The 18,200-nt window shown below is 35.5% G+C and overlaps 2 protein-coding genes across 3 annotated transcripts; one reads left to right on the top strand and one right to left on the bottom strand.

The window, feature by feature from the left end:
* The first annotated feature begins 240 nt into the window (after positions 1-240).
* Positions 241-3,921, top strand: LOC121741187 (protein ALP1-like). The gene is made up of 3 exons (XM_042133882.1): positions 241-284; positions 707-846; positions 2,752-3,921. The coding sequence occupies exons 2-3, from the start codon at positions 711-713 to the stop codon at positions 3,762-3,764; spliced, it is 1,149 nt and encodes a 382-aa protein (XP_041989816.1). The 5' UTR covers positions 241-284; positions 707-710; the 3' UTR covers positions 3,765-3,921.
* A 1,113-nt stretch (positions 3,922-5,034) lies between these two features.
* Positions 5,035-8,491, bottom strand: LOC121810915 (ras-related protein RABE1c). Of its 2 annotated transcripts, none has more exons than XM_042211655.1 (9): positions 8,375-8,491; positions 8,030-8,181; positions 6,992-7,064; positions 6,812-6,912; positions 6,307-6,372; positions 6,135-6,232; positions 5,681-5,743; positions 5,514-5,606; positions 5,035-5,432 (listed from the first exon to the last, which is right to left on the bottom strand). In XM_042211655.1, the coding sequence occupies exons 2-9, from the start codon at positions 8,100-8,102 to the stop codon at positions 5,349-5,351; spliced, it is 651 nt and encodes a 216-aa protein (XP_042067589.1). In that variant the 5' UTR covers positions 8,103-8,181; positions 8,375-8,491; the 3' UTR covers positions 5,035-5,348. The 2 variants fall into 2 exon arrangements, with proteins under 2 accessions (XP_042067589.1, XP_042067588.1); XM_042211654.1 differs by having other exon boundaries at positions 8,255-8,460.
* Positions 8,492-18,200: the final 9,709 nt, after the last annotated feature.

Below are 18,200 nucleotides of genomic sequence, written 5' to 3'. Positions count from 1 at the left end.
ATCTTACTAATATATAGGGATGAGGGCCCCACAAACCCTCCACCTCGAAGGTGTTTAAAAAAACAATAAAAAAACAATCATATTACTTATATGATTTCCTAGACATCTTCATTTTTCATTTTTCCTCATGACCATCATCCCATTCCTATCCATCCATTGCTCAAGTCAAAACATTAAAAAACATTTATTAATGTGTTTATATAATACTAATAATGTTAGGCCAATATATTATCGAGCTACCCCTCTCACTCTTCTCTCTATCTCGGCTGAGAGTCAGAACACATGTAAGATTTCTTTACAGCCTCAAGCAGTAGCCGTGTATGCCATTTTGTCTTTGCACATTGCCTTAAAACTCCACGCCAACCCTAAAAATCATGTCTTTATTCAATTTCCTCAAACCTTTCCCTGCAAAGCACCTGCACTTCTGCTCCTCTGAGAATCTCTTCAATTTGCATGCTACAAAAACACCCGGGCACCTGCTAATACCCTATAAACATACTTATATGTGTAGAGAGATACATGTTTTTCTGTACTAGTTGCATGCTCTTTGCTTTTTATGATCATTTGATGTCTGTGGCATATTTATCACAAATGGGTGCCTGCTTTTTTTGAATTGTAACAGAGTTTTCCTTGAATTCTTGCTGTTTGTATCTCGAATTAGCGGGGTATTTTGGGTATTTGATTGAATTGGGTTTTGCTAGTATAGAGTGATGGCGCCTTTGAGAGGAGGTAGGAAGAAGAGGAGAGTTGAGAATCAGGACGAAGATAGTAAATCTTTGGCTTCTGGGTCTTCTTCTCAAGAGGGTTTTGCTGAATGGTGGGATGTTTTGTCCAAGAAAATTAAGGGTAACGATTCTTAATGTTCTATTTTTTCATTTGATTTGTGTTTTCTTGATGTTTAAAGTTTGAATCTTTATGATGTTGAAATTGTTGATCACCTTAAGATTTGGTGGGGGGTGTTATAGTTAGTGGATTGCTCCATTGGAATCTTTGTTTTGAGCTTGATGTTGTTCTTGACAGTTTGTTGATGGCAGATTAATATGTTCAAGTAGGATCCCTAATTTTACTTTTTTCTGTTTGTAAATTTTGGATCACGGCTAGATGTTTATCTGTTTTATTTGCCTTGTGACAGCAGGAAATGTGGTGAGAGTCTGTAAATGCAGAAGTGATTTTGTGTTGGTAGATTGTATGTCAAGTTCTCTGATTTGTGATGATTAAAAAGATTTAATTGCGATGACAATGTTTGATGCATTTGTGAATTCAGCAAGGAAATTTGAAAAAATATATATATAGTGGTGTGCTTAACAAGGAAGGAGTCTTTTCAGTTTCCTTTTGTAGTGAAACAGAGTTGAGAGGATTTCTTAGTCTCATGTTTTCTGCTGGAAATGCATCATTTCTTAGTCTCGTTATAGTGTTAGTGTTCTTGACCGAAAGCCATGATAGAGAAACTGCATTTCTGATTATATAGGAGTAGTTTTTTAATTAAGCTGTGTGCATGATCTGATCATTTGGCGTTGAGTAAACATTCAAGTTGATTCCTCATCCTACAAGTTTCTCGAATATGCAGATACTCGTGAATTCTAGTTCACATAGACATACTTGGGCTGTTTTTGTCTTAAAGAAGTTTCTTGTCTGATATATGAGGTTATTTTCTGAACATCATCACTGGAAGGACGTTACAGTGTCTGTCACTACCAAAAGTCCCAAAAAATATGCATTGAAGAAATATTACTTAATCCGAGTCTATGCATAGCTCCTATTAGTTCTAATCTGTTGGTTCTGTTTCTTTGTATCTTTTCTATTGTTTTTTTTTTCCGAACGCTAGGATACAAAACTGTTTGCATTTTTCAATGGATTTATGTCAAAGGTAGCTACTGATTTTTACTTGTCAATATTAGCACCGAGTTTATATTTTGGTTGGCATCTAGGAGAGATACCATATGCCATAGAATGTTGCTAGTAAAAGAGCATGGATTAGTTTGAAGCTCATTGTAATCTTGGAAAACTGTCTCTTCTGATTGGTTAGAAGTGTACAGGATTTTTATAGCTTCATTTTATACCATGCAATCACAGTGATTCTAAACTAGTATAAACTTTTGCCTTTGATTAAGGTAGTGTGCCTCTCTATGTTATGAAAATGTTATGTCTCCGTAGACATATTTTGATATATGATTCACATTTATTGGTAAAAGTAAAACTGAGAACATTGTATTCTTGAAAGATCTGAAGATAAGTAACACTAGGAAGTCTCTTGAAATGTTTTTCTTGTATTCTGCTTCCTTGGAGTAAATAGAGTGTCGTGCTTTAACAAAATGCTTGTTATTTGGTTTGGAGGGCTATTCGTGGCGATACTATATCTATATATTGAAATGCTACTTGCTGGCTCCTTTCTCTGGCAGTTGGGCAGTTGGGCAGTCGACTGTCATCTGTTTTTGTGGTTTTTTTCCGTAGACAAACAAGAGATGCAATATCTTATTTGCTTGTTTTCTTCTGATTAAACTCAGAAAAGTTAACTACTTGTCCACAACATATAGATCAAACACGAACTTTACACAGACGATAGCTTTCTTTTGGTAACCATAATGTTGGGTTTTGGTGCTCTGAAGTAGTCAGAAAATGGCCGGGAAGTTGAGCATTTTCACTTTCTTTTGGCACCTATGCCTTTTGTAGCTAAGCAATTTCACTTTCTTGATGTATTGCCTCCTTTAGCAGTATTTGTTAGATTGATAATGCCATTTATCTGTTCTACAGGCAATCCATCGATGATGGGGACGTTGGACCCCTTCAAGTCGACTTTCGCGATGTCTAGAAAAACATTCGACTACATATGTTCCTTAGTAAAGGAGCACATGATGTCCAAAACACATTTCGCCTTCATAAATGGCAATCCTATGTCGCTGAACGATCAGGTAGCCTTGGCGCTGACAAGGCTCAGCTCCGGCAACTCCCTCATCACCATTGGGGAGTCCTTCGGGGCCCACCACTCGACCGTCTCGCAAGCAACGTGGCGCTTTGTGGAGGCCATCGAAGACAAAGGGCTCCGCCACCTCAGTTGGCCCTCCACAGAAGAGGAGCTCTCGGAGATCAAGTGCGAGTTTGAGAAAATCAGAGGGCTTCCCAATTGCTGCGGCGCAATCGCCACAACTCACATCACAATGCTACTAACCTCCTCCGACCCGGAGGCGGACAGCTGGCTCGACTCCAGGGGGAAACACAGCATGATCCTACAGGCCGTGGTCGACCCTGATCTCAAATTCCGAAGCATCATCACTGGATGGCCGGGAAAGATGAATGCTTCCTCGGTTCTCCAGAGCTCAAGCCTCTTCAAGCAATGCCAGAGAGGCGAGAAGCTCAACGGCCCCAAGATGTTTGTCTCTGAAGACACGGGGCTAAGGGAGTACATAGTAGGCGACACGGGCTATCCCTTGCTTCCGTGGCTCCTCACTCCTTATCAAGGGAACCGGATCAATGACACGAAGGCAGACTTCAACGAGCGCCTTCTTGCAACTCATTTTGTCGCGTATAAGGCGCTGGCGAGGCTGAAGGAGGTATGGAAGATGATGAAAGGCGATCTGTGGAGGCCGGATAAGCACAGGCTTCCGAGGCTGATAACCGTGTGCTGCATTCTTCACAACATCATCATAGACATGGAGAAGGATGAGGATTTATTGGAGTTTCCCTCGGATCTTGTGCATGATGCCAGATATGGGCCGGAGATCTGCGAAGCAGTCGACAGACAAAACGGGCTCCGTTGCGAGGGATAAGGTGTGTAGGTATTTGAGTGGGAGGTAGTGTTGTTGAAGAATATGATAGACATCTTGAGCATAAGAGGTGAGTAGATAGAAGATTTAGTGAGAAATTCATTGTTGTGATTCTGAATAAGTTTCATGTTTTTTAGTAGTTTGTTTCCGTTGTAGTTAACAACGTTGTTCATTCTCAACATATGCTGCTCTATAATAAGAAGAAAAAGAGTTTCATGGCAAATATAAAGAGAAGTTTTGAACAAAAAATAACACGAATTTGATTATAAAGGATAATAGGACTAATACATTAAATCATTTCTATGTAAATTAATACTAATGCATTGTGTTATAGAGTGTAAATTTTGGACATATGTCTTATTTTTGTTTTCTTCTGAGTAGAGGAAGAGAGACTTCATCCTCTAATTTGCACGAAAGAAAATATAATTATGCTACGACATACGTTATAGATAAATATTAATAATATTGTTTTGTGCTTGACATTTAGGTAGAAACTGGAAACCAAACTGATGACAGGAAAGATCAAAGATAAAAAAAAATATTAGGTAGGAGGTTATCTGAATAGATACAAATCAAATTAATAAGATCAAGTTTGGTTTATCTCACATCTCACTTGTATTTGAAATTGAAACAATGTATGTGGAATCACATCAAAATTAAGAAACTCTATTGCACTTTTGTATTCATGAGTTGCTTGAGCATTAAGAGCATCCACAACCCTTGAGTACTACATTATTTGTACGATTTTAAACATACATTAGTATATTGTTTATGTGTTTTTTAGCTCTACACTATTCACCAACGTTTCCTATTTCTTTTTAATTGTAACTTTCTATTAACTTAATTTATGAAGGAGTACAAAAATTTCATTAAAACAACTAAATTTCCTACTTAAACTAATTACATAATTGATATTAAAAAAAATACAACTAATAAAAATAAAATATAGAGATACGGAGAAGAACAGAGTTTGAGTGTGAATTGACGCGTGATATGTGTGGTAATTATAGATGAAAATAAGAATTAAAAATAATAAAAGAAAGAAAAACGCACCATTTCGTGTGGACAATTTAGTTTACGGTTTGAATTGAGATTGCACCAAATTTGTGTTTAATGGGCTGGCATTTGTGTTCTAGAAATCATGCCAACTTTCTGATATTCCTAACATTACTTATTTAATTTTTTATAAGAGAAATTCTCATGTTTTGAGAAATCGTAAGGTAAAATGGTTATTGATTTATGTATATATTACTATTAAGGAGAAGCACAAAAATTTCCTACAGTACTTACTAAATTAAACGACAAATGTTTTTTGAACAAGTAGTTTCAGAACATAGGTCTTTGCACATCGCACATAAAAATATGAAATCTGCGTGGGCATTTGAATGTAGAATACGTGCGTTAAACTTAGTTATAGCAACACTCAAATTCCTGCGTCTCAAATCAACATGAACCTATATCATTACCACACTAGAGAACCCCATTTCCAGAAGCCAAAATTCCACAAATATTCACCCCCTGTTGTTTCTTCTTCACCGCGCGCCACTGACTTATGAGTGCCCATTGCTCTTGACGTTCTCTGCTCGTTCAAGAACCACAGCACGCCGACTTCTGTGCAAGCTGCCCGCCTCCAGCAGATCCGTCGGGTTGATTGATTTTGATGGTTGTCGGCTGCAATCATGACAAGGATGTGAAAACACAACGTGCTAAGGTTGGCAACAAAAGTACACAGACGAGACGAGATTTGCTGACCTCTGCTTTCGTGTCAGTATCGGAAAGCCTTTGCTTTATGTCCCTGGCTATTGAGAAGAAAACTTCTTCAACATTAAGATTTGTTTTCGCACTCTGCAGAAAATGATATTTCCTTAGATGAATCTAAAGTTTGTTCATCTCCTTAAAGAAAATAAACAAGTACTTACGGTTTCAAAGAATTTGATGCCATACTCATCAGCGAGTGCTTGGCCCTTGGAGGTTGGAACGGCCTAGTTCATATGCACAGCAGAAGGTCAATTACTAAGAAATATAAATATCATATCTACAGTTACAAGAAAACAAACCAGTCATTTTAATAATAGAAGAATTATTTTAAGATCAATTTCTAGAGTCGGATCTCTTTTCTACTAAATCAAAGTTGGCAGACATCTCACAATGTTTTGGGATAAGGGTATGTATTATGTAACCAGAACTTATAAACCTGTAAGCCTTGAGTAACTACTAACTCCGTAAAATTGGAATACTAAATGCCCCAATCTGAAGATATGAGTGAACGTAAAGGAAAGGCAACCCTAACCACACTTTTCTCTTTTTCTAAGTACTCTCAAGTCAGAATGAACTTGTTGTAATACAAAAATGAAGATGCTGAAGGAGAATTACCCTTTTGCTTTCATCCATGTCAGCTTTGTTTCCTACCAATATCTTGTTGACGTTGTCAGAAGCATGCTGTTCAATGTTTCTAATCCAGTTCCTAATATCTGTGAGACAAGCGCGACTTAACAGTACTACAAAAATTAAGAAAAAGGGAAAAATGGAAAGAAAGAAACCTTACTGTTAAAAGACGATTCATCAGTAACATCATAGACCAGCAATATTCCCATTGCACCACGATAATAAGCTGGAGGTGCAAAAAAACAAAAACTGAATATCCGAGCATGATGATTATAAATATGCAAATACATATGTGATTGATAACAGATGAGTATATAATTGAGAAATCCCATACACGAGTGCATGTCTTTTAATACTTACTACTGTCCCAAACCAAACTCTCTTACATAATTGCAAAGTAGACAGGATTAATTCCCACTGGTTCATATTAAAGAGGAATGGAAGCAAACTGAAGTACAACTAGTAGCTTACCTGTCTTTCATGTCTTAATACCAAGAAAATTAAAAAAGAAGATTGTTGGCACATTTAAAAGAAAACATGAATTTGGAAATATACTAGCACAAGCCCCCAAGGTTATAAGGAAATATATCTATGAACTAACCATTCTTTGTGGAAAACAAAAAAAGAAGAGAGCTAGTTTGGGTTTTAATAAAATCATACAGCACCTGTGGTGATAGTGCGGAATCGCTCTTGTCCAGCTGTATCCCAAATTTGAAGCTTGATCCGCTTTCCGTCAAGCTCAACAGTTCTTATCTTAAAATCAATTCTACAAAATACAGCCATACATTAGAGGTTAAAAGGACAATTAATTCATCCAAAGTTATGTTTCAAAATAAAAATCTTACCCAATGGTAGTGATGAAACTAGTTGTGAAGGAACCATCAGAGAATCGCAAAAGAAGACAACTCTTACCCACACCTGCAGTTCAGGAAACAAAGTATGATAAAATCCAGAATAATTTCATCACTGATATTATACTATTCTTCATATACTTTTTGTGTTTTGGAGAAAAAACACTGGAAATTTAATTAAGATCTGATACAACAGAAGTCACAGGTTCCATATATCAATTAAAGGATAAGCTGAACGGCCCTAACAACACATGCCTAGAGTAAACATAAGTAACTAAACTACATGTTTGAGGATGATTTAAAGTAACAGATCATGCAGCTATCTGATACTAACTGCTTAAAAGGACATCGATCCAAATTCAACACTTCTTCCACCCAGTAGCATAGGTATAAAGCTGTGCCATACAAAGGCAATGCACCTACATGTGGAACATTGCATCATGTTTACCTTAAAGAACGAGCGTACTACCTATCTGCTCACGCGCATAGAGATTGGGCAAAGAATTAATAGTGCCCCAAACAAGAGCGAAAATTCAAAGTTTTATCCAGCAATTTTTTCAACATTAGTCAGAACAAAGCATGTATGTAACACTCTGTTTGAAGCAGTTAGGTGGGAATGCAAAAAAGAAACAATGTCCCCACAAGGGCACCTTCAATGAATTCCATCTAAACCAAATATACTACCGAAAACAGTATGAAGGCCACCAGCATCAAAACACGGTGTTAAACTCAAAATAGCATGTAGTACATATCTAAAAACTATTCAAATTTTTAAGGCCTCAACACAAACAAATAACACACACTTGAGCACTTATTATAGAATGAAAAAAATATTTCTAGCTATTTCCGAACCTATTTTCCGCATCAACTCATAATTAAAGAGGCCAAAAAGTCAAATTCATTATTAAAAATATCATCATCCACCTCAAGTCCAGATCCACACTTGAATCGACGCGCTAATAATACTCAAGGCATCGAAAGCGCCAAACGCGGAATGACAAAAAACAAGCAGAGGCTATAGATGAGACTCACCGCTGTCGCCGATGAGGAGAAGCTTGATGAGGTAATCATAATCCGCCCTTGCCCTCGCCGGTGGTGCGGCCATTGACTAATCGATTGCAAGCCTCAAAATCAGCTTCTGTGTGGTCAGTCTCGGGTGTCAAGTGCACAAATTATTCGCAGATCTGCATCAAATTAGATCATCACGCACACGGAGAGAGAAATCGAACCGTGAGAGACAGGGAGGAAGAGGAATACTTGCAAATACGTAAACTGTGTACAAATTGAAATCAATACGATAGGTCAAAATTGTAGAGACGGGACAGATCGGCAACTTTCGTGATTATAATTCTAGAGAGAGAGAGAGAGGGAGAAAACCAGTTGGGAGACAGTAGTTGGCAGGTTCGCCGTCCGATGGTTGCTAATATGATCGTTTGGAGTGCACTCAGAGAGTAATCTAATAGGAGTAATATCTGTGCCAAATTATATTATAAATAAATATTAAATATATGTATCTCCAGAATAAATATGCCACAATTCAAATCTAGATGAATGATCATGAATAATTAGTCATATCTAATCTATTCCAATTAAAATAATCTCACATCTCAGTCCTAAATTATAGCATGATATTACTATTTTATCTAAGAAACCAAACACCACCTAAATTTATAACAACGGCTGCAATCGGCTGCCTGCGAGCTAGCACGGGTGTGATAATAGATACTAAGTATATAGTACTTCCTTGGTTATTTTAACCAAAAATTTTCATCTTGTTTGCACTTTCTCTAATTTATTTCTATTTATTTTTCTAACAAGGATAATAATAATCTGTTGGTATTCCAGTATTTTACAAAAAAAACCAAGAAAAAAAGGGAGAGAGCATGTATAGAAATTAGAAAATGGAGTACTAGGCTTAATTGCTTAATTAAGTGGAGTATATAATATATATGATCTACCTACAGTACAACGGTCGGAAATGGTCATCATTTAATCAGTGAACATGTTTATTGATTAAATAATTATATCAGCCAATAATTTCACAGTTGAATATGTAACAGTTGATTCATTCCTCCTCATCAGTGATCTGGCTGGGCTGGTCAGATTGTATTTAATTTGATAGTTGCAAATTTAGTGATGCGATATTATTCGAATCTTGATTTGTGTATCCAAAATTGATAATGATTAGCAAAAATTTCACTTTCTGAATCATTTTTTATAGAATAATGCTATGCGGCCACATTATGACCAGCCATAAATTAATTAAATAATAAAAAAAATTGATTTTTTTTCAAATTTTTGGTTTAATACTACTTGATTTTACTTTTATATCATCTTCATTATATGTTGCTCAACATGTTAGTGTTGCTCTTTCGTAGTTTTTGCTCAACTTATTACTACTATCATTTCTTGATTGTTGCTCAACGTATACAGTAATTCGTGATATTAATGTGTTTTACGTAATGGAATTCAAAGATAAGTATCAACTCACAAGTCCATTCACACACATATAGGTTTATATCGGTAATTCTAATTTTTTTATACATGTAAATGAACTAAATTAACTTTTTATGGTCGGCCACATTATGGCCATTTAGCATCACTCTTTTTTATATATGCAAAATGGAGTAGTATTATTGAACTGTAGTTATTACCAGATACACCATATTTTGTATAAAAAATAATAGTAGAACTTAAATGCATTGTAATTTGTAACACAATTAGTTTGATAAATCTATGGCATCTCGAATATCAAAACTCATAATGAAAATTGGATATGGCTAAATTTATTATCCACAATTGAACTAGGTAGCGAATAGCATATCCAACATTCATAAGTTTTTTAAAATATACTATAATCCGTGTGTCCGAAAGAGTTTGAAGTTTGACCAATGCAAAACGGTTGGAGAACTAAATCACAAAAGTTCATTATTAGGCAATACAGAGTTCATATTTAGTTTGTTTTTAGGTGATTAACATTTTATGTGGATACTCGCGAGATGAATGAACCATGATACTGGAATTTTTAGTTTGCCATATGAAATTCGGATTTTCAATGACCTAGGTCATTTTGGGATAATTTAATTCATCTTAAAATTCAAATTTCGAAATAAAAAAACAAAGAAAAATGACCTTAACAATTGGTTTTGGCATTTAATATATGCCTGAAACATTTATCAAATCAGTATCATATTTTAACAAATGCAGACAGTAGCAAACTGGTCAAAAAAGACTAACAAATAATCTCACGCTATGCAATAATGTGACTCCACTAAATTATGGCAATATATACTAGTAGTACTATATTTAGTATTATAACCAATGTTTTAAAAACCGAACCGGCAAGCGAACCGGCGTCATTACTGGTTCACTAGTTCAACCGGTTCACTGGTCGAACCATTGGTTGAACCGGAATACTGTTTATATATATATTTATTTATTTAGTAGTAAATAATAAAATTTAATCAAATGTTTTATCAATAAATATTATAGTATTATACATTTAATAGTATTATTATAGAAAATAAGTCTTGTACTAGTATATTAGAATATTTAATGACGTTAAGTTTAAATACAATAATAAATTATAATAAACAATATTAAAAACTAGTATTAAACTCTATGTATAATTATAAACTCCTATATTATAAAACATTAGTGATTGTAAAAGTATAATTAAAATATAAGAAATATATTAAAATTAACAATTTCTTAAAAGAATATATAAAATTAAAATGAATTATCTTAAAAGAATATAAAATTAAAAAGAATATAATTTTAGTGAATGATAGAATTTTATTAATTTTTTATCAACAAATATAATTAAATATATAAATTATACTAGTAGTAAGTTATTGTAAATAAAAAATTTAATATTTATGTATAAAAATAAATAAGTTCATAGTATTATTTTCAAAAAGTAATGCGGCAAACTAATATTATACACAAAGATATATGAATAAACATAAATTAAAAACATATATTTAGTAAATACTCCTAGTATATAATCAAATAGTAGTAAACTTTTAATATAATTAATCACATATTCTTAATATACATATATACGTATTAAACACGAATTATTAGTTTATATAGATAAATATTTCGTGTTTAACATATGAAAATAATTTATGTTCATATTACCACCAAGAAGTCCTTGTGGTGTAGTGGTAGAATTGTTGGTAAGTTGACAGGGAGGTCTTGAGTTCGACCCCTATCAAGGCCAAAATTTTAGAATAAAATTTTGAAAAGCATTTGACCGGTTTTCGATTCCCGGCCAGACCGGTCCGACCGGCCGGTTTCGACGGTTCATGGCGGTTGAACATGTCACTGGTTTTATAGTGCTAACCGGACCGGACCACCTACCGGTTCGCGGTTGAACCGGTCGAACCGGCCGGTCCGGTCCGATTTTTAAAACATTGATTCTAACCTTGGCTGTTTTACAAATGTATGCTACATGTCCATCAATAATCATCTCATTTTGCTATTTTTGTTCGTCGATCAATAAATATCACATTTATTTTATTATTTTTAGTAATAAACCTTATCTTTCACTGACTTTATCTCACGTACATTTTATTATAAAACTAATAGTAATACTACTATGAAAATATGATTCACATTCCACCAAATTTTTTAACTCAATTTTACTATATTTCTTAAATTTCGTGGCCGATCAAGTAGATGTTATATTGGTGGACCGAGAAAGTACTTACTTTTATTTTTTATATAAATATGGGGAGTTTGATTGATAAGATTACTAGGATGAAGTGGCCCGGATCTAGGCATGCACACGGTTCGAAAACTTCCGGTTTCGGTTCGGAACCGGCGGTTCACGGTTCAAGATGAAAATTACAATTTTATTGAGATTACAAGTTACAACAATTACAAATCACAAAAAACTTGAAGTCTTAAACAAAAAATTTAAATACAACGAGACTACTAGTCTACAACGAAGCTAATTACAAATTACAAAAAAGACTTGAAGTTTTGAACAATAAATTTATAAGTATATATACTCTTAGTTGTCGAATGAGATGTTTATACATAACTAAATTGAGGACACCTTTAGCAATTCAACCTTAAATGTTGAGTTTAATCTAACAATCAACAATTATAGTAGAATTGTCAAAAGTTTCCCGGATTTAACCGTATAGAGAAATCTATTTCATCGACTAGAGTATATACAAATACAATTATTTAATTGTATTTGCATATTTTTAAAGTAGAAACAAATGGAAATAAAATAAATAAAGGAAAAAGGACTTGAGCTCAATTTAAATTTAAAATTTAAGTTGAGGTGTCTACGTATCCTCAATGCTCATTTGCATTAGGGAATCAAAGTCCACGTAGTTCTCTTACCTTACTTACCTATTTGGGTTGGTCGGCGGTTGACGGTTGGCCTACGATTCATCCCCGATGAATTCTTCTTGTGATTACTCCTGACGATCGTCCCAATCATTTTCTTGTTCTCTGACGTCAGCTTTGGCCCAATCATCAAGTAACATCACGGCTTCCATATTTTTCACGGAGAGCTTACTTCTTGATTCATCCAACACACGTGATCCAACACTGAAAGCGGACTCGACGACGACAGTGGAAGCCGGAACCGAAAAAATCTCATTGGCCATTGACACAAGTATGGGAAAATATTTCTCGTGTGTTCCCCACCAGTCGAGGACGTCGATTTGGGCGGGAGGAGTAGGACCTTTATCACCAAAGGAAAAGAGTGAATCGAAATATAAATCTAACTCACTTACCATACCTGATGACGACCTTCCGCCGGTGCTGTCGCTGTATAGGTCGGCTAATTGGGATTGCGCGCCGGGGTCATCATAATCGGTTTGAAATGTGAAGCCAAAGTTATGTTGTTGAGGAGGGATATGTCTTCTGACTTGGTGGGTACTGTTATACTTGGTTTCATATTTGGTGTAGAGAGCACGCAAGTTAAACTCGAAGGTTTGTTGGATAATTGACCGGTCCAGGAGGTTTATTTGAAATGTTTCAGTTAGGTTTATTCCCCATTGGTCATTGGTATCCGCTTACAATGCTTGAAGTGGAACAAGATCAATAGAACTCAAATTGTTATAATAAAAATCTAAAATCCTGGAGGTACCGGCTAATTTCCATTTTGGATCCAAGACCTTTGCAATAAAAACACCGTTGGAATCTCACTGAAATACTTAAAACATTTTTCAATCATATAATATAAAACACATCAATTTAGGAAAAGAGGAAGCATTTTTCATCGCAGTTTTAAAACCAAATGATATATACGTGCAATGCTCTAAAACACGAACAACAGTGCAATAATAAACACCCGATAATTCAACAGTCGCATTTTTGAGATATTTGAACAATTTAAATAAAGCCACGCTATGATCCCAACAACTATGCGACATATATAAATCAGAAACGGGATAGGTTTTAAAAAAATCAACACAAAGAATCTTTATGCGTCAAAGTTGAATTCAGACAATCATACGTCGAATTCCATCTATGAGACACATTCATGGTAAAATTCGTATACCTTACCTTCTTTTGATGGCAATACTTCTTCCAAGCTTTGCCAATAGGCGGCTTTTGATGGATTAATCTAACTGCAGTTCTAATAGGACTAACATGCTTTTGCCATAATTCAAGCGCATCTTGTACACATAAATTCAAAATATGACATATGCATCTTTGATGAAAATACTTACCACCAATAACCGGAGCACAAGCCGCAATCAAGTCATTAATACTTGCAGTGTTAGCAGTTGCATTATCAAAACCAACAGAAAATATCTTATTGCATAATTGAAATGAATTCAAAACTTGAATAATTAAAGAAGCAATTTCGGATGCAGTGTGTGGTGTCTCAAATTCTCTAAAACCAATCAAACGCTTGTTCAAAGTCCAACTATTGTTCACAAAGTGAACCGTAATGCCCATGTATGAATGTCTATTAAAACAATCAGTCCATACATATGAGCAAATGTTCACTTTGTGTCCCAAGTTTAGTAAATAATGTGATAATTCAACTTTTTTCTCCAAACATTGTCGAACTGTAGATCGTTGAACTGTCATTTGACCTACTCTTTTGACAGCTACGTTCAAATCACTTTGCATAGTAACCTCAAATTTTTTGTCATCATAAACATTAAAAGGAAAATGCTTCATTGCAGCCCATCTAGTCATAACGTAAGCAAAATTTTTAGCATCATATTTAAAAAGAGGCGTACCTGACGAAACTGAACCACCAGGTTGGAAGTTTAGTTGGGTTTGGGTAGAGGCAGTGCCACATTCTACCAGATGCTTTGTCACCAAATGACGACGGAGGGTGCCATATCCCCCACCACTCGCAAATTTGTAGACTTAATCACAATAGTTACAATATGCATGAAACGCCGATGTCTCTTCTTGAGAGAGCGGATCATTAGGACTTAGAATTACCACCGGGACCTTCTCGTAGTGTTTAACAAAAATATCAGATTTAAATGCTTTTTTAGTGGGTGGAGGAGGGGGAGGCATGTCCTCATTTCCGCCGGTGCTAGACGGAATATGAGAATGAGATCTATCATCATTGTTGTCCGAGTCCGACGATATAGACACGTCGTACTAGTCATCTTGTTGTTGGGAACTACCACCGCCCCTCCCCCCACCTTGATGCATTTCAGCGAGTAGCATGGTCATCCTATGATCTTCTTCTATCTATAAATATTATATAAGTTGAAGTTTTAATTAGGAACACACAAAAAATTTAAAAACTCAATCTTATGAAATTATGAATTGTAAAAATAATTTTATTTTTTAGAACTTACTTGCAAGCGTTCAGCCACCACTCGGGAAACCTCTTCCATAACTTCTTTGGGGACGACTACTTTGATCTTGAGCAATTCCTTTGCCCCGATCACCACGTCCCGGTCCACTACGAGAAGAAGACATAATACAAAATGAAAGTAGTATCGAATATGGAGTATTGAATAAATGGTAAATTACGAACACAATAACAAATATAGTAGTAAACAACTTGAGCAATTAGAGAGAATGAGGATAGAGAATAGAGAAATTGAGATTGAGAAGGAAATCCTTGTTAACACAAGAATTGGGTGAGTAAAAATGACGGGGAAGTGGGGTATTTATAGGAGTAAAATTGGAAGAAATAAAAAAAATTCAAATTTCAAATTTCAAATTTCGGCCGGTTTACCGCCTGAACCGGCGGTTCAGTCCACGGTTTCTGACGGAAACCGGCGGTTTCTGACCGGTTTTCAGGCCTATACACTGCCACCTGAAAAAGGTGTTGAACCGTCGGAAACCGGCGGTTTACGTCAGAAACCGTCGGTTTCTCTGCACACCTAGCCTGAAAACCTACGCTCTAGCCGGAATCCTACCGTTGGAACCGCTGAACCGCCGGTTCAAATCGGCGAACCGGCAGTTTTGAACCGCCGGTTACGGTTCAAGTTTTTTTGAACCTGAACCGGCCCGCTTGAACCGCCGAACCGCCGGTTCTGGTTCCAGTTTGTGAACCGCCGGTTAACTGGCGGTCCGGTTCGGTTTGTGCATGTCTAGCCGGATCGATTGATTAGCCAACATGACGAGCCGAATGCACGTACCCGAAATAGTAAGACTTAATTATTTAAAATTGTAGTGGACTAGATGCAAACCACCGAAATATATAACAGAACAATTGATTAATCACACAAATAATAATATAAAGACGAAAAGAGAATAAGAAAAAAATGGGCAAAAGTTAATGGTTGAAGGCATATGCTAAGAAGATCCCCTTCCACCGAATTACTCCACCACTCTCTTAATTTCAAGCTAAACACATTTTTTTCACTGCACCAGCTATTATTCTCTCTCTAAAACCTCTTTGATCAACTCTTTCTTCAATAATCTCAATGGTTTCCCAAAAATGGAGGCAGCAAATGCAGTTTAGTAGTAGAAGGTTTGAGAGAGGATGATGAGCATCTCTCTCTCTCTAACTCCCTTTGTTTCTATCTTTGGGATTTGGGCAACTACACAACCTTTGGCAAATGGTGGGCAATCTTCTTAATTCTCAGCCTTTATCAGTTTAAGTTTCTTCTTTTTATTTAGAAAGGTTGCTTTTTTTGTTAGTTTTGATTTCTTGTATCTAAATGAAGGTTTAAGATATATATGTGGAATTATTTTTGGAGATGATGTGTTGTAAAGTTCTAAAACCTCCAATAGCTATTTGTGGATCAACTAATGCTTGAACATGCGATCGATTCTCTTCACTTGTGTATTTCATACTACTATGTTAATCAATCCACGAATCCGTTTGTTTGGATGGAATGCTAGATTGGATGTATTGTTCGAATGATTTATTAGAATCTTAGTAAAATTAGGAGTAAAAAATTAGAAAAAGCTGAGAATGATAAGACAATGGAGAAGAAATATGATAGTACTAGTAAATTTGGAGAATTTGAATAAATATGATATTTATATGAGGGGATGAGATTAAAAAAAGATGAACATGAAAGAAAAAAAAATAGTAAGATAAATTATGAAGTGTTAATTCAGAGCATATGTGTCTCGCCAGGGCGTGCGCCATGTTATTGGCCGGGATGGCCGAGCATGCTATCTTGTGTCATCTCGTCGAACACCAACCTCCAATATGTCCTCGCATGCATGCCTTGGCGTGGCGTTATAAAATCTTATTGATCAAATAATTATCAGCCGGTCGATGTCTATATTGCCCTTGGGCGGTTTTATAGATCAAATATCAATTCGATGGCCGATGTCTCTTATTTGGACTGAGGTATTGACTTGCACGCCAGTCTCCAAATTTTGGTTGAAAAATAAAACATATGTCCATGCTCTTTTATTGAAGGGCCATTGATCCTTGATATAATTAATTTAGGCATAGTTCTTAACTCTCCACAAACATAAAATTTTATTATTAAAGTTGCAAACTTTTGTTGTTATTTGAGGTTTCTCACAATAGACATTTACAGCAAGTTCAATTCCTATGTGATATTAATTGATACAGATGTGTCGTAATCAATGTTTATATATGTGGACATTATCTGTCCATAAGCAGCATGACATGTAACAAAATAAAAGAAAAACAAAATTAAAAAGCAAAAGTAAAAAAAAATGCCAACAGTTCAGTATCATTTTTAATTATCATGGTAGAGAAAAGCAAAGGGAAATGAAAAAATAGCCATTATTGATTATCCAAAAATAAAAAGTAGAGGATATAATTGATTTATAGTACTATCAAACATTTGCATGAAAGTGAAAATTTTGCTCATTGCAGCAAGATCTGCCCCTCCGTTGCCAACTGCGCTATGCCCCTGCGGGCAAGTGAAAATTTTGCTCAGCCTCTATGGATAGTGGCCGGTGGTGCGCGGACGACAGCCGCCGTTGAAAAGGACAGTGGCGGTTCCAAGATCCGGAAACGGAAGGGGCGGAATATATAGTATTAGCTTTATTTAGTGCGGACATGGCTATTGTTTTCGTTGTTCGGGGCGACGCCGAAGGAAAAACGGAGGGGGCGGACATGGTAATTTTACGTCCCGATAAGGGGAAAATAGTCGCACGGAGGGGCCGACCGCCCCCTCCTCCCCCAGATCCGCCACTGGAAAAGGAGTTGAGAGGAAGATGAGAGAGGAAGTTATAAAATTAAAGAATAAAAATAGAAAATAAAAAAATACTTTTTATTTAAATTTGTTGGTGTGGACAAATTAAAAATGACGATATTTGGATTATCTAGATTTTTCGATAAGCCAGGAATCAATTCCACCGGAGTCGTCAATTGTGGGAAATTCTAAATAACAACCATATTAATAATTTTTAGAATTAAATTTTAAGTTATTGAAAAAATTCCGAATTTGACTAATTTTTGTAATATTAACGACCATACGTCCTTTATTAAAATCATTGAAATAATATATGAAAGCATGAGCTTTCATGTACAGCTTGAAAGGGTGTTCTATTAAAGGTCTTGCTAATAAAGTATTTTGGGCTCCTACCCCACGAAGATAAGTACATAATTTATTCAGCGAATATGTATATATATATAGAGAGTTAATTGTTGAAAATTTAAATTATCAAATAAATCATCGAATTTGAAAAAAATGCAATTAACTCGTCCAAATAATTTCGATGGCGTCTGTTATTTATTCAGAATTCGAAGCTTCGTTGTGAGTACTTATTAAGTTATTATTCCCTAGTTTATTAGTAATAAGTTTAAAAC

This window comes from Salvia splendens, chromosome 7, assembly GCF_004379255.2.
Source record: "Salvia splendens isolate huo1 chromosome 7, SspV2, whole genome shotgun sequence".
Classification (NCBI taxonomy): Eukaryota; Viridiplantae; Streptophyta; class Magnoliopsida; order Lamiales; family Lamiaceae; genus Salvia; species Salvia splendens.
This window is presented reverse-complemented; position numbering and strand designations above follow the sequence as displayed.

Coding starts and splice junctions, on each gene's coding strand:
- LOC121741187 (XM_042133882.1), top strand. CDS start 711: ATGGCGCCTTTGAGAGGAGGTAGGAAGAAGAGGAGAGTTGAGAATCAG. Junction 847..2,751: donor TTTGTCCAAGAAAATTAAGG/GTAACGATTCTT, acceptor TCTGTTCTACAG/GCAATCCATCGATGATGGGG.
- LOC121810915 (XM_042211655.1), bottom strand. CDS start 8,102: ATGGCCGCACCACCGGCGAGGGCAAGGGCGGATTATGATTACCTCATC. Junction 6,373..6,811: donor ATTCCGCACTATCACCACAG/GTGCTGTATGAT, acceptor TTGCACCTCCAG/CTTATTATCGTGGTGCAATG. Junction 5,607..5,680: donor GCATCAAATTCTTTGAAACC/GTAAGTACTTGT, acceptor CATTTTCTGCAG/AGTGCGAAAACAAATCTTAA.